The sequence below is a fragment of the Girardinichthys multiradiatus genome, chromosome 11 (genome assembly GCF_021462225.1).
Source record: "Girardinichthys multiradiatus isolate DD_20200921_A chromosome 11, DD_fGirMul_XY1, whole genome shotgun sequence".
Classification (NCBI taxonomy): domain Eukaryota; kingdom Metazoa; phylum Chordata; class Actinopteri; order Cyprinodontiformes; family Goodeidae; genus Girardinichthys; species Girardinichthys multiradiatus.
The window spans coordinates 23,025,452-23,047,827 of NC_061804.1; the positions used below are offsets into that span (position 1 = coordinate 23,025,452).

Here is a 22,376-nt window from a genome sequence, read left to right on the forward strand (position 1 = left end):
TAATTCTCCTGTTCATCGATTCTCCCACCTGAGCTGTGGATCTCTGCAGCTCCTCCAAAGGTACCAAGGGCCATTGGCAGATATGCAATTGTTCCAAACTCATTACATTTTGAGATGTTGGATTGAACAGAGATCTGTGAAATGCTCAAAGCTTGGCTTTATTAACTTTACCCTGCTTTAAACTTCTCCATGGCCTTTTCCCCAATCTGGCTGATTTGTTACTTCATCTTCATGATGCTCTTTGTTCACTAATGTTTACTGCAAAGCCTCAAAGGCCTTCACAGAACAGCTGTGTTTATAAGAAAACTAAATTACACCCAGGTGTACTTTATATACTTATTAGGTACGCTATCTGCTAAATTTGATTTTATTTAGTTGTTTTAGTGTAAAGGGGGCTGAATTTAAATGCATGATACAGATTTCAGATATTTATTTGCAAAAAGATTGCAGAGATTACTTCACTACAATAGTGTTTTTTTGTTGGTGTATCAAATAAAGGTTTAAGAAAATAAGGTGAAACTTGTGGTTGTACCTTGACTAATCGTGGACATCTTAAATGAATTTGAATACATTTGCAAGGCACTGTATCTGCGTGTATATGCATGATAATCCAGGGTTAGACTTAGGTTCGCACAAAGGGACACGGGGCCTCTGTTTTCATGAGATGCTCACTGTGAGCAACTGCCTCATTGCAGTGCTATTGCAAAGCAAAAGGACCATCCCAGCGGGATGACCGTGTCACTCAAAACAGAGCTTGAGCTGTAGGCATTTTTGTAGGCTAAAGTCATGTCATCTGAGACATTTAATTGGGTCCGAGCCGCCACAGGGGGGACAGTGAACAGCATTCCTGCTCTGCCTGCCTGCAAACTGAATTTACTCCACTCCGCGTGGCTGCAGTCTGGGGATAAAACATTGGGTGCCCTGGCCAACTTAAGCTGCGGGTGGCATTAACAGCTGCGACGAGCAAAGTCGACATCTTTACTTAAACTTTACTTTTCACAAAATAATGAAGTGTTTTCAGTAAAACTACAGCTCAATGTGAGAAGACAGTAGTTGTGCCATTTTTGCCGATTAGGATTTGGCAAGGGCTGACTTAAGGAGAGACATCAAGGGAAGACCCAAATCCTTCCCCATTGAGGATTTGGCTTGACTGCTTGGATTTGAACTTTGCAGTAGGTTGCAGAATTTTCTGGCTCAGTTTGGACCTGCTTCAGGTAATGCCCTTTTCGAAATGACTGCTACTTATAACCCTCATGCAAATAGTGTTGATATGTAAAAATGTACATGGACAGCTACAAATTTCACTTTGAGTTGGTATCATAATTAAGGCATTTATTCTATTAATGAGACTTTTAAGAGACAGTTTTGTTATAGAAGGTCGTTGGGGAAGAGTGGAGTGAGTTGAGCAGGGTTAAAGGAGGCAAATGCCCAGATATAAAAAGCCTGCACCTCCACTGAAAGGGGTCATGCAGCCCTCATCAGCAGTCTGTCGAAGCTCTGTAATTATTTAATCCCTGTGCAACTCCAAATGCATGATGAAACTGGTGGTTGTGTGTGCTGTGTGTAGTTGTTGTATTTAAAAGAGCTCACAGAGTGGTTTCATCACATGCCATATCAAACAGTCTGCACTAACTTTTATTCCAATTCAGCACAACACCTGCTGAGCTGAGTATTTTTTTAAGATGTTGGTTGAAATCATGAGAATGCATATAGTTTAAAAAAAGTGTACAGTGGCAAAGAAAACTGCAAAAAAACATTAGCTACCCTTTTAAATCATGAAATATAATAGCAAATACAGGTAAACAGAACAAAATACAGAAACACAGTATAAGAAATAATCACTTGTTGTTTTTTCTGTTTCATTGTGGCTGCATTCCAGGCCGACTGTTAAACTTATAAAATATGAAAAAGCAGACAACACCTTAAAAGAAGAACAACAACAAAACAAGAAAAAAGGAAAAACTGTAGAGATGCACAAAAAAATCTGCTGCTGACCAATAGGACAATTTTGTTTGGCCTAATCAGATCTGACAGGTGAATGCACCTATGTAAATGCTATAAGGTTGATGGTGGATCGGCAACACTCCTTTTGAAAGCTAATACATGATTTTTTTGTGTCAACTGATAAATAATAGATGATGAGCAGCTTTAGAGCTGTACAGTTGATTGAAGACTTCCATTGTTCCTTAGGTTGTGCTGGATCCATAAGCAGGAAAAGTTTAAATCATTATTTTACATTTAATTTTATACCAACCTGCATCTGGCAAGAGTTGTTGCTTTACAACTGCATGATTAATTTACAATAACTACTAGGGACTGATTAACACACTTATTTTTATTTTATAATCATCAGGTAAAGTCATACAGAACATGTTTTTAGTAAAAATTGTATTTATTAGAATAAAAAACTGATAATCAGTCCAGAATTACAGAGAATTAATATCTTGACTGTCTAATCATAAGCAAATATTGATATAAAGTAGAAGATGCATAGAGAGTAGAGCAGAGGATTGCAGGATCACAGAGCTTCTAGGAGACTACATCCAAACTTGGAACTGTGGTCTCTCTTCCTGCAGAGCAGTCTGCATAAAACAATGAAAAATTTAAAATATTAAAGATTTCATATTCCCCTAAATTAAGTTGACATAAAAAGTCAGTCTTAGGTAAATGTGTATTTTTTATGTACATGGAAAATTTAAAGTGTTTTGATCATCAGCACTGCATTAAAATATTTGTGGCGCAACAGTTTATAATTAATACCAACAATAACTTAAAATGTCACAAAGTTCCGGCAAAAAATATTTCGTTTTATGTTCTGGTACTTGCAGTAATTCACCACATATCTATACGAAACACTATATTCAGTTTTTGCCGGCACAAACAGATAACAGGAAGCGGGAAATCCCAGAGTGCTGGGTCGAAAACAGGCAACGGTTAGTGGAGAAGTCCCGGTCCAGCTGCCTGGTTCCCTTAGCAGCCAGACCAGCCTGTAAGCAGAGCTCCGCTGCTCCGAAAACTGAAAAAAAAAAAACATTTAAATGTAGCATCATTCTTAAAGAACTGACTGCATGTATGAAATTTTGAGGTCTACCTTCTTGCTTAGAAACATCTTAAAACCACTTTTTGTGACAAATTAATGGAATAAAAACGATTCATTTATATAGTAGCTGCTGGTGCCAAGCCTCGCTGCACACAGCTCCGTCCCTTTTTGAAGTCCGGGGAAAGCTAAAGCCCCGGGAAAGTGAAATTATTGACCAGGGCTTTCAAAAGCCTGGGGCCTTCTATAGGCAATGGAAAAAGGACCATAGGAAGCTCTTTTAAAAGAAACTGTGTTTCCTATGACATTTCAAGAGATGGCTGCACCTTATTCAACCAACGAGAGCGAACAAGAGAAAACAAGACGTTTACACCCTCTATCTGTAATAGAAAATGCTCAGTGTGTAAGTGCTCAAGGCATTTAAAAATATCAGATATGAAGTAATACTTTACATTATCAAGAATACACACATACACTGCTGTAGAAATAACTATAGCTTGCTATTATAAGATGTGAAAGCGATGTTAAAATTTTAATTCTGTATTTTGTCACTGTTTTAAAATAAGAGCAAGGACTTGTTTAGTCTGTATTGGCTGGTCAAAGTTTCACAAAATCTGGAAATAAGATATCAACCATCAAATTCTGATCTATAAAAAATGCACCTTCCATGATGTGCTTTGGATTGTGCTAACTGCTCTTTTTTCTCCCTGTGGCCCCATGAAGGTATAAATGATCACCTCAACCAGAAGAGTCCCTCCTGATAAATCAGAAGTTAGGATTGCCTTCAGCCTCGATGACACATCAGGTAAACACATGTGCACATACAGTACATACTGTGCACACATACATAGTCAAATACTTTAACACACAAATCCTTGCCTGCACCTGTGCTCCGGTATCTCAGAATGATTAGAAACAAGTTATTTTGAGGTTTTGAGCTGCACCGATTACTCAGCTGATCACTTAACACCAGATCAGGCCAACGTTTGGTTTGTTTCCACTATGCGTGGAATATGTGTATGACATCCTTCCAACCAAAACAGAACATGCAGATTCTGGCTTGAGTAACTCCCCCTCAAACCCATTCGCCTTAACTGTGGGTCATTCTTCCACACTGTTACTGAGACAGGTGTTCTTACTATTTCTGTGTGACCACAGCATGTTATAAACAAACACATAAGTGCATTGCTGCACTGGCAAAATGCAAATATATAGCTACTCAAACTATTGTTGTCAGAAAAGCATTTATGCCCCTTGAGATTTTTCACATTTTGTAACATTACAACCAAGCTTCTATTTTGTTGGGATTTGAAGTGTTCGATTATTGAAAGAAAAATTTAAATAGAGGGAGAAGGGTATATGGTTTCCACATTTGAAATAAAGGTCTGGGTTTTGATTAGACAATTTTAACACATGAATACGCATTGATCTATACAATTCCCTTGTAGCTCTGGCTTTATGTTGATTCTTGTCTTGATGGAACTCGTCTTGACTGAAATGTTTGGTCTGTTCTTCTGACTAGCCTCCCTGTCAGTGCAAAAGAGCATCATGCTGCCACCACCATGTTTTACCTTGTGAATGGTGTGTTTAGGGTGATTTCAAGTATCAGTTTTCTGCCACATGTAGGACTTCGTGTATAGATCCAGAAGTTAGGTTTTGGCCCCATCTGACTCGAACACCTTCTTGTTTATGCGCTGGCCAACTTAAACATGACGTCTTATACTGTACAGTTGCACTATTATTTAGGATTATCAAGGTAAAGGCATTGTCAGATTGTTGTTTGTAAAAATGTTTAACACCTTGTATCAGTTTTCTGCCACTTCAGAATTATGCTTTACTTTCATATTGGTCTGACACATACGATTTAATTAAATACATTAACATTTTGTGGATGTAAGGTATGTGGAAAAGCTCAGGGGTATGAATAAATGCAAAGCCCTGTAAGGGTGGTTTTCTTAATCACTCTTTAACTACCACCTACACACATATTGAACCTAAAGAACATACCTCTCGGGGCAGGCGATGTATGTCACGATGTTTTACTGCAGTAGGGTCAGGCACTGGGACAGCAGCTGCAGCTTTGCAATGACAGAGTCAGGTTTCTCTTATAATACTAACAGTGTCTTGCTGCCTGATTCACCGTTCAGTTTTTAGATCGCTGGCCTATATTTATAAGCAGTTAACACTTCCAGCTCAACTCCACCCATCCTTGATCCCCCCCTTGTCTTTCTCTTGGGCAGCAATGTGAAGAGCTGTACCAGGAACAGCAACCTCAAACTTGTGTCTGAGAAGTCATTTACAGAGCTTGTTTACTGAATGAAGCTCTCTCAAGGCAATGTTGATAACACTATTGGAACCGCTGAGACATAATCTTTCCCACGAATCAAAAGTGGACATTTTGGATCCTCTGAGATCATGTTATTGTCTCTTATGAACTCATATTTCACAGTAGGGGGAGATGAGCTGTGCTCCATCTAAAGATCATCGCTTAAACCCTCCATGAATTCATGCCTGACATAGTTCTAACCGAACACAGTGTCAATCCTAAGCATGAGAACCATATTTATTCCCCTTCATAATTGGCCCATGGCTGAGGGCTTGCCCACTAATACCCCTGCTTTTAGAAGATTGCATCAGCCCAGGATTCTCCACATGTTCCACAACTCTTGGGAATGGGATACAGCACTACCGAAACAGAAGAGGGTGCAGACAACCTGTCTGTTTTTGTCTGACTGCCTATCCTTCTGAATCCCTGTTTGACTTTACATCTGGCCTGGATGATCCTCCTGTCCATTGCAGACAAGTACAACGATTGTCCTCTTGTATATTTAACCTGCATGTCTTTCAGCCTGGCAGCTCATTACTGCTCCTCAGTCAGAGGACATGGCTCATTTAGAAGTGCAGCATTGTATTACTATGCTGCTGTGTTATACAAGAGGCTTTAAAGTGTTACATTTTAGCAGAAAAGCATTGAGACCAAGTGAAACAGTTATGTGGCGTATGCAGCAAATAATAGGTCTTATTAACTCAAATTATTCTGTATTGAAAAACACGCTCTACAGGTCCTTCTCAAAATATTAGCATATTGTGATAAAGTTCATTATTTTCCATAATGTAATGATGAAAATTTAACATTCATATATTTTAGATTCATTGCACATTAACTGAAATATTTCAGGTCTTTTATTGTCTTAATATGGATGATTTTGGCATACAGCTCATGAAAACCCAAAATTCCTATCTCACAAAATTAGCATATTTCATCCGACCAATAAAAGAAAAGTGTTTTTAATACAAAAAACGTCAACCTTCAAATAATTATGTACAGTTATGCACTCAATACTTGGTCGGGAATCCTTTGGCAGAAATGACTGCTTCAATGTGGCGTGGCATAGAGTCAATCAGCCTGTGGCACTGCTGAGGTCTTATGGAGGCCCAGGATGCTTCGATAGCGGCCTTTAGCTCATCCAGTGTTAGGTCTTGAGTCTCTCAACATTCTCTTCACAATATCCCACAGATTCTCTATGGGGTTCAGGTCAGGAGAGTTGGCAGGCCAATTGAGCACAGTGATACCATGGTCAGTAAACCATTTACCAGTGGTTTTGGCACTGTGAGCAGGTGCCAGGTCGTGCTGAAAAATTAAATCTTCATCTCCATAAAGCTTTTCAGCAGATGGAAGCATGAAGTGCTCCAAAATCTCCTGATAGCTAGCTGCATTGACCCTGCCCTTGATAAAACACAGTGGACCAACAACAGCAGCTGACACGGCACCCCAGACCATCACTGACTGTGGGTACTTGACACTGGACTTCAGCCATTTTGGCATTTCCTTCTCCCCAGTCTTCCTCCAGACTCTGGCACCTTGATTTCCGAATGACATGCAGAATTTGCTTTCATCCGAAAAAAGTACTTTGGACCACTGAGCAACAGTTCAGTGCTGCTTCTCTGTAGCCCAGGTCAGGCACGTCTGCCGCTGTTTGTGGTTCAAAAGTGGCTTGACCTGGGGAATGCGGCACCTGTAGCCCATTTCCTGCACACGCCTGTGCACGGTGGCTGTGGATGTTTCTACTCCAGACTCAGTCCACTGCTTCCGCAGGTCCCCCAAGGTCTGGAATCGGCCCTTCTCCACAATCTTCCTCTTCTTGTTGTGCAGCGATTTCTGCCACACTTTTTCCTTCCCACAGACTTCCCACTGAGGTGCCTTGATACAGCACTCCGGGAAAAGCCTATTCGTTCAGAAATTTATTTCTGTTTTACCCTCTTGCTTGAGGGTGTCAATAGTGGCCTTCTGGACAGCAGTCAGGGCGGCAGTCTTACCCATGATTGGGGTTTTGAGTGATGAACCAGGCTGGGAGTTTTAAAGGCCTCAGGAATCTTTTGCAGGTGTTTAGAGTTAACTCGTTGATTCAGATGATTAGGTTCATAGCTCGTTTAGAGACCCTTTTAATGATATGCTAATTTTGTGAGATAGGAATTTTGGGTTTTCATGAGCTGTATGCCAAAATCATCCGTATTAAGACAATAAAAGACCTGAAATATTTCAGTTAGTGTGCAATGAATCTAAAATATATGAATGTTAAATTTTCATCATTACATTATGGAAAATAATGAACTTTATCACAATATGCTAATATTTTGAGAAGAACCTGTACATGTAGCAGAGATTGTCTGGATATTGAAATATGAGCAACAAATCAGCTTTAACCTATAAAAACTGCAATATTTTAAAACTGTTAATCCTGATTTGAACCCTACCTTAAAAATGTTTTTGTTCTTTTAAGCATGGGTATTGCCAAACCCATTTTACTGGGGCTTGTTCCCTGGTATGTATCTTATGTGACCCAGTAAAATTTCTAATCAAATTTCAACAAAAGGTGATCACTGTTAAACAATAAACTTCATAAAAGTTCACTTGAAAAGATAACATGATAGTCTGTTTTGATGAAAGCAGAAAAGAATATTGAAGGAATTAAAGATTATGCGCAGCACTGTTTTTACTTATGCGATTGCATGTTATGGTTTGCGAGATATAGGACCCCAGAATGCAGACGAGCGGGCAGCATGATGGTAAGTGAAAAAAGGTTTAATAACAGAAACTCACTCAGCAGAAGGCAGGAACAAAACAAACGGGCAGGCAAGACAGGCATGGCACGATAAAAAAAAACAAGACTTGGTTTGAGAACAAGACATGATCTGAGAACAAGACATGAGCATGAGAAATGTTTCCGCCCCGACTAACTGAACAGGTGTGTACATATGGAGTGAAAACCAGGTGGAGCAAGGAGACAGATTAACTTGAAGCAGGTGAACAGAATAAACTCAATTGACAGACAGAACAAAACGTGGCTGCGGCAAAAACAGAGACTCTAATATACAAACAAAACCAGACTTGACAAAACATGAACAAGACTAAAACATGACCAGGAAAATAACAGAAGCATGATTCAAAATCTAAGAAGAAGAATAATAATAATAAACAAAAGAACGAGTCAAAACCTTAACTGTGAAAAACAAGAAAAAACCAGAAACCAAAAAACCCCAAATCATAACAGAACCAAGCAGAGTAGAGGAACCCCCAGAAACTCTGTGGAACTCCAGAGGCGTGGTGCCTGGCAAACCCTCAGAGGCTGAAGCAGAGCCAGGCGAACCCTCAGAGGCTGAAGCAGAGCCAGGCGAACCCTCAGAGGCTGAAGCAGAGCCAGGCGAACCCTCAGAGGCTGAAGCAGAGCCAGGCGAACCCTCAGAGGCTGAAGCAGAGCCAGGCGAACCCTCAGAGGCTGAAGCAGAGCCAGGCGAACCCTCAGAGGCTGAAGCAGAGCCTGGCGAACCCTCAGAGGCCGAAGCAGAGCCTGGCGAACCCTCAGAGGCCGAAGCAGAGCCTGGCGAACCCTCGTCTCTGGGTTCAAAGGCCAGAATGAGGACAAAATGTTCCTTAAACTCCTCAGGAACAGGGTTCAGCGGCGCTTCCGCCTAGAACCCCTCGTCGCAGGGTTCAGAAGCCAGAACAAGGACCAGTTCCTTACTGAGCCCCTGCAGGCTAGGAACAGGAGTTGAAGCGTCGCGGACACCCTCAGTGACGTGAGCAGGAGCTGAGTCGTCGCCGAGACCCTCAGTGGTGTGAGCTGAGGCATCGTCAGGGCCCCCGATGACTTGAGCCGGGGCGTCCCTCTTACAACGTCCTCTGCGCCGTGTGGAGGGGGTTGAGGCTGACTTAGGGTCTGGCCTGGAGTCAGGCTGTGGTGTGTCTGGCTGTGGTGTGTCTGGCTGTGGTGTGTCTGGCCTGGAGTCAGGCTGTGGTGTGTCTGGCTATGGTGTGTCTGGCTATGGTGTGTCTGGCTATGGTGTGTCTGGCCTTGAGTCAGGTTGTGGTGTGTCAGGCTGTGGTGTGTCAGGCTGTGGTGTGTCAGGCTGTGGTGTGTCAGGCTGTGGTGTGTCTGGCCTGGAGTCAGGCTGTGGTGTGTCAGGCTCTGGTGTTTCTGGCTCTGGTGTGTCTGGCTATGGTGTGTCTGGCTATGGTGTGTCTGGCCTTGAGTCAGGTTGTGGTGTGTCTGGCCTTGAGTCAGGTTGTGGTGTGTCTGGCTATGGTGTGTCTGGCTATGGTGTGTCTGGCTATGGTGTGTCTGGCTATGGTGTGTCTGGCCTGGAGTCAGGCTGTGGTGTGTCAGGCTGTGGTGTGTCAGGCTGTGGTGTGTCAGGCTGTGGTGTGTCAGGCTGTGGTGTGTCAGGCTGTGGTGTGTCAGGCTGTGGTGTGTCAGGCTGTGGTGTGTCAGGCTGTGGTGTGTCAGGCTGTGGTGTGTCTGGCTGTGGTGTGTCTGGCCTGGAGTCAGGCTATGGTGTGTCTGGCTATGGTGTGTCTGGCTATGGTGTGTCTGGCTATGGTGTGTCTGGCTATGGTGTGTCTGGCTATGGTGTGTCTGGCTATGGTGTGTCTGGCCTGGAGTCAGGTTGTGGTGTGTCAGGCTGTGGTGTGTCAGGCTGTGGTGTGTCAGGCTGTGGTGTGTCAGGCTGTGGTGTGTCAGGCTGTGGTGTGTCAGGCTGTGGTGTGTCAGGCTGTGGTGTGTCAGGCTGTGGTGTGTCAGGCTGTGGTGTGTCTGGCTGTGGTGTGTCTGGCTGTGGTGTGTCTGGCTGTGGTGTGTCTGGCTGTGGTGTGTCTGGCTGTGGTGTGTCTGGCTGTGGTGTGTCTGGCTGTGGTGTGTCTGGCTGTGGTGTGTCTGGCTGTGGTGTGTCTGGCTGTGGTGTGTCTGGCCTGGAGTCAGGCTGTGGTGTGTCTGGCTATGGTGTGTCTGGCTATGGTGTGTCTGGCTATGGTGTGTCTGGCTATGGTGTGTCTGGCTATGGTGTGTCTGTCCTGGAATCAGGCTGTGTTGTGTCAGGCTGTGGTGTGTCAGGCTGTGGTGTGTCTGGCTGTGGTGTGTCAGGCTGTGGTGTGTCAGGCTGTGGTGTGTCAGGCTGTGGTGTGTCAGGCTGTGGTGTGTCAGGCTGTGGTGTGTCTGGCTATGGTGTGTCTGGCCTTGAGTCAGGTTGTGGTGTGTCTGGCTGTGGTGTGTCTGGCTATGGTGTGTCTGGCCATGGTGTGTCTGGCCTGGAGTCAGGTTGTGGTGTGTCAGGCTGTGGTGTGTCAGGTTGTGGTGTTTCTGGCTCTGGTGTTTCTGGCTATGGTGTGTCTGGCTATGGTGTGTCTGGCTATGGTGTGTCTGGCCTTGAGTCAGGTTGTGGTGTGTCTGGCTATGGTGTGTCAGGCTATGGTGTGTCTGGCCTTGAGTCAGGTTGTGGTGTGTCTGGCTATGGTGTGTCAGGCTATGGTGTGTCTGGCTATGGTGTGTCAGGCTATGGTGTGTCAGGCTATGGTGTGTCTGGCTATGGTGTGTCTGGCTATGGTGTGTCTGGCCTGGAGTCAGGCTGTGGTGTGTCTGGCTATGGCGTGTCAGGCTGTGGCGTGTCTGGCTGTGGCGTGTCTGGCTGTGGCGTGTCTGGCTCTGGCGTGTCTGGCTCTGGCGTGTCTGGCTCTGGCGTGTCTGGCTCTGGCGTGTCTGGCTCTGGCGTGTCTGGCTCTGGCGTGTCTGGCTCTGGCGTGTCTGGCTCTGGCGTGTCTGGCTGTGGTGTGTCTGGCTATGGTGTGTCTGGCTATGGTGTGTCTGGCCTGGAGTCAGGCTGTGGTGTGTCAGGCTGTGGCGTGTCAGGCTGTGGCGTGTCTGGCTGTGGCGTGTCAGGCTGTGGCGTGTCAGGCTGTGGCGTGTCAGGCTGTGGCGTGTCAGGCTGTGGCGTGTCAGGCTGTGGCGTGTCAGGCTGTGGCGTGTCAGGCTGTGGCGTGTCAGGCTGTGGCGTGTCAGGCTGTGGCGTGTCAGGCTGTGGCGTGTCAGGCTGTGGCGTGTCAGGCTGTGGCGTGTCTGGCTCTGGTGTGTCTGGCTGTGGTGTGTCTGGCCTGGAGTCAGGCTGTGGTGTGTCAGGCTGTAGACCTGGCTGTGGACCTGGCTGTGGACCTGGCATGGGCTGCTCTGTAGCAGCACTCCTGTGGCTTGGTGTGGGTGAAGGAATAATCCATCTCTATCTGCCTTATCCTCTCCATCAGCTCAGGAGAGGAATACAGGAAACCAGTCGTCCTGAGGATCTTTATTTGGCGTGCATAGAACCTCAAGCGCTGCTCCAGCTCAACAAGTGTTGCCTCAGAACACCGGGCTGGAGCGAGCGAAGACGGCATGGGCGGAGGTGCAGCGAGCCTGGGAGACATTGCTGTGGCAGGCAAAGATGCGGGCTTACTTGATGCAGCCCTCATGTAGGCTGGCTGGGAAACTACCTCCTCGGCAGCCGAACCACAGGAAGGTGCTCCACGCCGGCGTTTCTTGCGGCGGGAGGAGGGCGAGAGCTTCACTACCGGACCAGAGTGCGCAGCCAGGGGAGCAGGCGGAGAACGGCGACGAAGGGGACCTGTCCCCGGACATGGAATCGCCAACCTGGATCCATCATAAGCCGACTGCGGCACTGACAGCCCCGCAGAACGTCGTAGTGACTTCTCCGCCTCCCGGGACAGGAAAGTAAAGAGGTCCGTGGAGCTAGCCTGATGCTCCTCCGCGAGGTCCGTTGTTGGCGGAAACATTCTGTTATGGTTTGCGAGATATTGGACCCCAGAATGCAGACGAGCAGGCAGCGTGATGGTAAGTGAAAAAAAAAAAGGTTTAATAACAAAAACTCACACTCAGCAGGAGGCAGGAACAAAACAAACGGGCAGGCAAGACAGGCATGGCATGATAAAAAAAAAACAAGACATGATCTGAGAACAAGACATGAGCATGAGAAATGTTTCCGCCCCGACTAACTGAACAGGTGTGTATATATGGAGTGAAGACCAGGTGGAGCAAGGAGACAGATTAACTTTGAGCAGGTGAACCGAATAAACTTAATTGACAGACAGAACAAAACGTGGCTGCGGCAAAAACAGAGACTCTAATATACAAACAAAACTTGACAAAACATGAACAAGACTAAAACATGACCAGGAAAATAACAGAAGCATGATTCAAAATCTAAGAATAATAATAATAATAAACAAAAGAACGAGTCAAAACCTTAACTGTGAAAAATATAAGAAAAAAACAGATACCAAAAAACCCCCAAATCATAACATTGCATTGTGACATCAATTCTTTTTTAAAGGAATGAATCGGAAAAGTTTATGAAATTTGAAGAAAAGAAAAGTTGCACAAACATCTCTAAACCGGGGATTCTGATTCTACAAAAACATTTTGTTGTGCTGAAGAATACAGATGCCTGTGATTTCTTTTGCTGTTCTTATTGTTTTTCTCAGGCAATATTGATGCTCAGAAATCTGACTTTTCTGATCACACAAGGATTTGAACCACGTCCACAATTTCAAACAATACTATTGTTGTTGAATAGAGCTAAAATATTTAATTTCACAATGTGAAGATTGTTAGAATATTAATTTTTTGTTATTGGAGTGTTGATTTTAAAGTCTTGTGTGTAAATGACAAAATTGTGCTGTTCAAAGTAATGATCTTTTTCTGCTAATTTAGAACTCAAAAAATGAATGCATTTTTAAAATGAATGCATTCTTGACTGTTTTTTTTTTTAGGACTATTTGTCAGTAGAAATTGAATAATTTGCCTCCAGCCAGAAAGATATCTTATCTAGTTTTGTGTTGGAACTATTTATAACTCTGTAGCATAAACAATAGGGTTTCAAAAAAAACAAAAAAAAAACTACAGTCAACATGTTAATATTGTGACTGTAAGAATATATATATTTCTTCAGCTTAAAACTCTCATTCCTTTCTGTAAATCATGCAGTAAGATGACCCTCTGATAAAAAGACTTACCCTTCAGTTACCTTCCATACTGATGATAGATTTCAGAGTGATAGGAAAATAAACTTCATTTATTGAGATTTATACGGATTCTTGATACATATATATATCGCAGATTATCATTACTATATCAGTGTTCTTCCCTTCTATTTTTATGCATGTGTTCTTCACACACATAATTATTATAATTATTATAAAGCCAGAGAGGCAGTTAGTTTCAAAGCCTTACAAGCCGATTTTTTTTAGTTCTGCTTTGTCTCCTGTGCAAATTCAACACAAAGCATATTAGAGAATTTGAATTTAGCTTGCTATAGTTTAGCATTAACATAACAGGGTCCAACAGGCGCCTCTCTGTTCAGCTGCATGAAGGTTTGTGATAAAGGAAAGGACATTCATTTATGTATCTTGAAGGTCTCAGTCCGTTTGTGGAAGCAGAAATCTTTCTCAATCTTAGAGTGTTTAGTTTAAATATATTAGATTTTAAAATTTTAAACAAAATTGCTTTGTGTACCACTAGAGGGAGCTTTTGAACCACAAATGGGGGATGTCGTGTTTTTTTTTAAAACATGGCAAAAACGCTTTCACCCTGCACCTTTACCACTTTTTTAGTTTTGTAAATCAACATATTTGTGAGATTTGTGTTATCAGTTGTTGTGATTCCTAGTTTTTTTTGGGCAACAATTTCTAATAGACTTGTCTATTTCTTTCCTTAGATATAAAAGATGTAGAGGATCTTTCACAGACCTTCCCTGACCTTGAACAACGTTTACAGGTATGTAGTTCTGCGCTGTCCACCCCTTATTACTCTTAAAAGCTGATTGGTATGTTTTGGTATTTTGTGATATAAACGGTGTCAAACTATATCACAATAGTCCTTAACTGCAGTATTTTCAAAACTTCAAAAGACAGAATAACATAAATATTAGTGGTGCAAATGTAATAAATGTAACAATAATTAATCCTTAACTACCAATATTATAGTAATTGAAGAGGCTAAACACAATTTTTAAAACAATGAATTTTAAGGTAATATTTTAGAGAAATGAGTAGTCTTGATTTATATCGGTACAATCCTGTAAGACAATTTGGAAGAGAATTCAAGTTTACAATTTTTTATTGCAGAAGGTGGAAAACTACTGTGTTTGGTGATAAAAACCTGACCTAATGTAAAGATTGTTACTATACTAAGATTGTTATCATGGCTGACTTGGCTAGTCAACCTAGGGGCAGGAAACAAGTACTAGATATACCCCAGGGCACATCCATGTTTACCATATTTAAGAAACATGAAAACACTTTTAGAGAGGCAGGAATAATTGATCTTCATAAATGATAGATGCAACAAAACAGACTGAGGATTTAGACCTATTTATGAGATTTTAGAAGTAATGTTTTTCATAATTCATTGTTTTTGTTTTTCAAAAACACATACTTCTTAATTGAGGGTTGAAATTCTGTAGTTAGACTGGGCAATAAAAAACAAACAAAAGAAAATGTTCTTAGAAGTTTCTTTTCAATATATTTATATATAAATCCATCTCTTTCATATTCATCTGTCTCTCCAATGTATTGCAGCCTGTGCCACCTTGCATGTCCCTAAGAGAGAGTGTTCAGGTGTACAAGGAGCACTGCAGGATGGCCAGAGAGTTCCAACAAGTAAAACATGAGATCTCTATCCTCGAGGAACGCAAGTAAGGCTTGATATAAAAACATTTTCGAAAACAAATATGTTCAAATAAGTTCAATGTTCGATTAAAAAAGAAAAACTATTAACATGTGATACAATTCTGGAAATAATTTATCAAAAGAGACCTTGGTTGGTTGAGTTTCTATGTGCAGCTTCTTAGGCTATGCAGTGGTCATTAACTGAAAGCTCTGTTGCTTGATTCATATTTTCTCGATTGGGGGGATGCACTGTGACAATCTACACTACTTTACTATTCCTAAATAAAGAACACAATGAAAACTGATGGTAGATAAGACCTGATGAGTCATGTTGCTAAACTCAAACTTGTTCCTCTTGCAAAGTATCTTTGAAAGATCTGCCGAAGCACACAGAGAAGTTAAAGAAATACGACACAATAAGAAAATGCTGCTTAAATGATAGCTTTAAAAACTTTTTTTAACAAAAAAACGTATTTTAGGCTTTTGCTCACAATCATTAAAAGAAATGCATTGTGTAATGCTGAGTCAGGTTAGTTACTTTAATATTTTAGACAAACATTAAAGTGTTGCAAGGATACAAAACAGGAATAAAACTTCAACACAACGCTGCTTATAATTTGTATGAAAGAAAAGAAGCACACTGGTGACTTTACAGTTGATCAAATATGATTTAATAATTTACCAAAATAAAGTAAGTCAAAGGGAAACACAGTGCATTATATTTTGATAAGATCCTCTCAGATAGAGTTTTTTTTAAGAAATATGTTGCTTACAGTTTGTTTGAACGTTTTAAAAGTCCCATGCATCTGAATGCGCTGTTGAAAAATGTCTTCTTCCTTTTTTCCACCACTGTCTGTGACAGAAATAAACATTCACTCACATACACCCACATACATGCACACATGATTTTCTTCTTACTTCCATATTCAGGGAAACAGAAATACTTCAGCATGAAAGTTGTGGCCTTTTAGTTACACAGTGTTTTGTATTTTATTTGCAACTGAAAGCAAAGGTGTAATCCATAATATTTGGATTTCTGGGGATCTATGTGTCACTTAAAGGTGATACACAGTAGAATCCCTGTTATTGTCCTGAGAATGATTAAAATATAGGGTAAATGTGGCTTTTTTATTAATAATCGACTTAACATGACAGTGTTTTGTATAGATAAAGAGAAATAAAAAACAAAAATACAAGCAAAGGTCAGGGTTAAAGTATCTTAGCTGTTCCTAGGACTGTGCTAACTTCCTCTGTTCCTTCTTTCTGGTTATGCTATCACAGAGGTGCTACACATATCCCTGTTGCTCTTTTGTCTACCTTGTTAATCATCACAATATGTGGTTGGTTGGTGCCATTGAACCTTTCTCAGATTCTTGGCAGTGCTTCCCACTTCAAATGAAGTACTTTCAGAAAATTATGGCATTGACTCTATGCTTTGTTTGCCAGCATCTTAAAATCTGGTGTGTATACACATCCTGCATTTTGGGGCTGTCTAATGTGGTAGACTGTGACTCTATTGCTCTGTGCTGAGCTCCTGTCCCTGTACTCTGATTAGTAGTGTCTTCCTACTGATGTTCAGTCCAAAGTTCACCAGCCATGAAATCTCTCAATATTTTAGTTGCTTCCTCAGTCTGCCAGTGGACAGGGCTTGATATCCACATCATATCCATGTGGTATCTCCATTGTTGTTATGACCCTCACAACCTCTGCATATAGCCTTCTCCATTGGGTTTGCTTGTCAAATAACATTTTAATAAAATTTGTTGCCACCTTATATTTAGTCATCTTTTCTCAACATGTAGTGTGGACCCTATTAATCTGGCTGTGAGTCAACATGGCTTTCTTTATAGGTCTCTCACTCATTTTCCAAGCTGGAGGTTGCTCTGACTCACACAGGTACTGGGTGGCCTGAAGAACTTCTCTTCAAAAATCTTGGTGTCTTGAGAGTGATGGTAGGATTGAGCTGGAGATGGATGGACTAGGGCTTTCTCTGCAGTACTGTAAGCATTACTCTGGCTTCTTTTTTGTATAAAAAGAACTGACCCAAAAAGTGAAGCTCTCAATTTATTTGCCTGTCCATGTTCTAACTCTCACATATTGTGACATGACCAATAGAATAAGAATCCTTATATAATTGACTAAGATAACCTTATTACTATACAGGAATCGATCTGTGTAAAGCCACTGTTCTTACACAAACAGGTCAGAACAGGTAGTTTAAGCATACAATGAGATGGCCTTCTGGACACTTCCTTTGTGAGGTTTTTTGGTAAGACCCCACTTTTATTGCCTGTACAAATGGGTATTGCTAGGGGTGAGGGATGTCAAGGTTTCTCTCACCGGTTACCTCCATGACTATAGATGAAAGGATCTAACAAGCAAGTAAAACAGTAAAATAATTTGGCATATTTTCTCAAAAATGAATCTACTAGCAGAGGTGTGGAAGTAGTGGAGATGGAACAGGGAGCACATTCAAATAACAGATTTCCACATCAAGACAAGTGTTAGTTTAGGGAAATTAAGAATTTGGGATATGATTTGAGATAAAAAAAAAAAGAAAAAGGTTGCACCAACAAATATTGGAATAAAATTTAACAATAGTATCTGTCATAATGTTGGCTTTACTGACTGAGTGTGGACACAACTACAGAGACTGAACAGCAGGCTAACAGTTTATTTGGAATATGTACAAAACAACGTAGAATATGGACCGAAGCTGCCGGAGGGATCTGGAATGGCACTGAGGAGGAAGTTATGGAGAGTAGTGCAGGATAAGGATAAGGTTGAGATAACTTACTGTTGGTGGTAGATGATGGCTTGTTGGAGGTGCTAAATCTGCCAAACAGAGGCTGAGTTTGGCAGGGTGAGTAGCACGGAGATTCACAGTGATGACGTTCTTTCTTTGTGATCCTTAAGCGGCAGTGCTTCAGCTGAGCACGCAGTGTTGGAGGGTGGACAGGCATGTGAGCAATAGTTTGGTGTTTCCATGAAGTGATCTCAGAGCTGCAGGGCTGGAGGCAGGAGAAGAAGGGAGGCTCACGGTTGGAGCATCAGGGAGTCTTTTCCAGACCTTCCCAGAGCATGGATACAGAAAACAGGAGCTTGGAATCCAGGACCCTATCACATAGTGATCAGATCTGTAACGCAGGACAAGCAACCCAATAGAGCAGGCTTAGGAAATGCAGAGAACAGCAGAACACAGTCAGGTTACCATGCTGGCAGAGACAATAGGCTGACACCTCCCTCCAGGTTCCTGCTCCTCAAGAAGTCCCAGTGATTGGGCTCAAAGAGAAACACCTGTTATGGGTGTACCAGACACACCCAGTAGGCTGAGAGAAACACAGCACAAACACAAAACACCTGCACACAGCCACTGTGGGATAACAGTATCATATTCATTAGGTAAATATATATAACATAAAGACCATTCTACTCACGATATGATACACAAAATGTTTCCATTTTCTTACCCCACAGAAATTAGCTTTATGTAACAAAATAAAACTGTATTCCAAGACAGTTGATGACTTATCACTACAAGTAAAATGTTCCCTCAAAAAACCATGAAAAGAAAACTCTATCAAGGTTTGCTTTACTTATTTCTTCAGGCGTAAGCTGCTGGCGGAGCTGGTGGAGGATGAGAAAGTTGCTGTAGAGATTGTCCGACTCGAGGAGGAGTTTCAGCGTTTAACAGAAGAGAACCGCAGCTTGGTGACCCTCCACAGTGAGCGCAGGCAGCAGCTAGAGAGGCTTTGCCTCGCCAATCGAACAAGGCAAGACTCCTCGTGACCTCTGACTTCCCCGAAACCTGAGTCCACCAGACTTTCAGCTGACACCAGACCAGCGATTGGACTGTTTTCATGTACAGTCTTTAAATTGTCTAATTACAGACAGGACCTGTTTGTGGATGATCTGTCATTTGTGTGAACCGCAGATGTACGCTTATCATCACTGAGAAGTTGTTAGAGTGATTGTAGTCAGCAATGACAGGTTTTTGGCGTGCTGTTTGGTTTTTAATGTGAGTTTACCGAATCATTCTGGTCGGTATTGCAACATGTAACAGTGAACAGTGCATTGGAGTTTTGAAAACCTTTTCACATTTTGTCACATTACAGCCACAAAGTTCAATGTATTTTATTTATACTCTATGTGATAGAACAACCCAAAGTACTGCATGATTACATAATTAAAGGAAATATATATATATATAAATATATATATATATATATATATATATATATATATATATATATATATATATATATATATATATATAGATAGATAGATAGATAGATAGATAGATAGATAGATAGATAGATAGATAGATAGATAGATAGATAGATAGATAGATAGATAGATAGATAGATAGATAGATAGATAGATAGATAGATAGATAGATAGATAGATAGATAGATAGATAGATAGATTGTTGAAAATAAAAATCTGTATTTTCTGTTTGCATTCAGTCCACTTCACTCTGATAGCCCTAAACAAAAGTGTATCCAGTTGGTTGCAGGTGGCACCTAATTAGTAAATGGGATTCAATTTGTGTAATGTGTATTTGTTATCAGCCCCTTTGAGTCGAGATTTTTTGGAATCATATTTTGCTGTAATTACAGTTGCAAGTACTTTGGGTTATGTCTCCACCACATTTGCTCCTGTAGAGTACATTCTTCTAAACAAAATAGATCTCACTCAGTCTGATTGGATAGAGAACATCAGTTTTCACGTCTTGCCACAGATTATCAATTAGATTTAGGTCTGGACTTTGACTAGGCGCTTCTAAAACATGACCATGCTTTTATATCCATTCCATTTTAGCTTTGGCTGTATGCCTGAAAGGTGAAACTCTGTCCCAGTCTCAAGTTTTAACTTTCATTTCCCTGACTAATTCCAGTTTCTCTGCCTGTTTAAGAAAAACACAGCAAGATACCGCCACCACCCTGTTTCACAGTGGACATGGTGTGTTGTGGGTGATGCATATCTTTTTGCCATACAGCATTTTCCATGTAGGCCGGGAGGTCCCATCTGACAAGAGAACTTTCTTAAACAAGTTTGCTGTCTCCTCTACATGACTTGTGACAAACTTCAAATGAGACATTTTATGGCTCTCTGTAAACAATAGCTTTCTGCCCACAATTTGTAGAGCGCACAATTCCCCTTATCTACGTATTTTTCCAATTGAACTGTTTATCTATGGAGCTCATCCAGAGTTACCATGGGCCTCTTAGCTTCATTAATGTTCTTCCTGGCCATGTCTTGGTAGGTTGGCCGTTGTGCCACAGTCTTTCAATGTTCAGATGATAGATGAAACAGTGACTGATGAGATGTTAAAAAATTTGGGATAGTTTTTAGGATTCTAGCTCTGCTTTAAACATTTCCACTACTCTATCCCTGATCTATCTGGTGTGTTCCTTAGTCTTCATGCTGTTTATACATTAATGTGAAAGAAATTTAAAACAATGTCACAGAACAGCTGTATTTACATTGAGATTAAGTTACCCAGAAGGAGACTATATTTACTAATTAGGGGTGACTGAGTGTCATTGAATGCACTGGGTGTTTTTTCAGGGTATCTAAGTAAAAAGGGGTAGGTAGAAAATGTCCCACTTTTCATATTCTTATTACTAAAGAATGTCAAAACCGCACATAATTTTCCTTCCTCTTCACAATTATGAACACCTTTGTCTATCACATAAAATCCCAGTAGAATACATTGAAGTTTCTTATTGTAACACAACAAAATGTGAAAAACCTTGGAGAGTTATGTGTACTTTTGCAAAGTACATTCTGTACATTCATGAAACGTCAGTTTCAGTGGCTGTAGTATCTTCAGCAGCACGTTATGATCAACATTACCAGATCAAGTTGCAAGTGTCACATGATTTGAAAGAAGGAAGCCGGACACAGTCAATGTAGCCAATCAAGCCAGTGTTGCATAATTCCAAAATAAACTCATCCGTCATAAGAAAAAAAAAATCTTCTTCCTTTTTCTTTGTAAGGCTGGCAACAAGGACAAAACACAACACTGTTGGCTTAGAGAAATGAAACTAAGGAAGTGATCCTATTGTTACAATAAAATGCGTTTTATTGTCAGAGGGGGGCAAAAAGCAACAGTTCATGTTGTATACTTCCCTATCTAAAGGAGAGCATTATACCACCTAGACCACTGATCACAAAATTTCAATGATAATGTGCTACTCTGACAGCAGATACTACAAAACAGACGATCCATTTTTGTTCTTCCTTTTAAAGGGTTTTTATCTATAGACACCTGACAACATTGTGTACCAATATTTGGACCATATCCCACCACTTTTAGCTCCCTTAGATAGAGCATATTAGTTTGGATTGTGGATTGTTGTCATGTAACAGTTACAAAACATTATCTTCTGTTATTTTTTTAAGACCTCAGAAGTCAGAGTACGTACAGTTTAAATTAATTTGTGGACATGTGTTGCACCATTTCATAACTAGTCATTCTTTCCTGCAAAAAGTTCTAGACACAAAACACACACACAGCTTGCTACCTAAAGAAGCAGCTTTAGTTGAGTCAATAATGCTCTTCATAGAAAAATTAACCTTCAGTTTTAGAACACCTTTGCAGTGCTGTGAAAAAGTATTTGTACCTTTACAGATTTCTTCTCTCATCTACCACATGCTAATAGAAGACAAAGATAATCAAGATTCATACAAAAAGCAGTTTTAAACCCGGTCTTATGTTTAAAAAAAAGTTAAATCTCCTGTTATCATGAATGAACTGAACTGCAACTTTATATTTTTGATAAGCCATGTTTAATATCACTACTCACACCCAGGTCTGATCACCAAATTAACACCTGCCTGACAATACAATGGAGGAAGCAACACAATGGCACTATCTGAAGATGTTTGTTGACAAGTCAATGATGTTTATCAGTCTGGATAGCCATTTGTCAGGTTTTAGACAAGAGTGAAATACAATCAGAGGCATTATCCACAAATGAAGCAAACACGGACAGGTGCTGAACCTTCCCATGACAGGAGGGCCTACCAAAATTACTCCTAGAGGGCATTAACGACTCATCCAGCCAGGTAAAAAGTAATACAGAATAATGTCCAAAGCACTGAGATTCACTTGCCGCATTTAAGTTCAGTGTTAATGATTCACCAATAGGAAAGAGACTAGGCAAATATTGCAGCTGTGTAAAAATTCAATGGCTCACATCACAACTGCCAAAAAGCATCTAAAAATTTTTTGGAACAATATTCTGTGGACTGGCTAGAGAAACGTGGAACGTTTTTCAGAATAAGAAAATATTAACAAACATGGTGGTGTTAGTGTGATGGTCTGGCCTGCTTTGCTGCTTTTGC

The 22,376-nt window shown here is 41.2% G+C and overlaps 1 protein-coding gene and 1 long non-coding RNA gene across 3 annotated transcripts; one reads left to right on the plus strand and one right to left on the minus strand.

The window, feature by feature from the left end:
* The first annotated feature begins 801 nt into the window (after positions 1–801).
* Positions 802–19,239, plus strand: map3k7cl (map3k7 C-terminal like). Of its 2 annotated transcripts, XM_047379594.1 has the most exons (5): positions 802–1,214; positions 3,761–3,842; positions 14,072–14,130; positions 14,934–15,049; positions 18,632–19,235. In XM_047379594.1, the coding sequence occupies exons 2-5, from the start codon at positions 3,767–3,769 to the stop codon at positions 18,810–18,812; spliced, it is 432 nt and encodes a 143-aa protein (XP_047235550.1). In that variant the 5' UTR covers positions 802–1,214; positions 3,761–3,766; the 3' UTR covers positions 18,813–19,235. The 2 variants fall into 2 exon arrangements, with proteins under 2 accessions (XP_047235550.1, XP_047235549.1); XM_047379593.1 differs by lacking the exons at positions 802–1,214; positions 3,761–3,842 and adding an exon at positions 11,411–12,189 and having other exon boundaries at positions 18,632–19,239.
* LOC124876652 lies at positions 2,029–18,607 on the minus strand. The gene is made up of 3 exons (XR_007040346.1): positions 18,235–18,607; positions 17,821–18,140; positions 2,029–3,016 (listed from the first exon to the last, which is right to left on the minus strand). It is a non-coding gene; the product is annotated as an uncharacterized LOC124876652 (long non-coding RNA).
* Positions 19,240–22,376: the final 3,137 nt, after the last annotated feature.

Bases quoted from the DNA above. Each gene is read 5' to 3' on its own strand.
- map3k7cl (XM_047379593.1), top strand. From the start codon at position 12,096: ATGCTCCTCCGCGAGGTCCGTTGTTGGCGGAAACATTCTGTTATGGTT. The intron at 12,190-14,071 runs GTAAGTGAAAAA...TTCTTTCCTTAG, and splicing joins GACGAGCAGGCAGCGTGATG to ATATAAAAGATGTAGAGGAT. The intron at 14,131-14,933 runs GTATGTAGTTCT...AATGTATTGCAG, and splicing joins ACCTTGAACAACGTTTACAG to CCTGTGCCACCTTGCATGTC.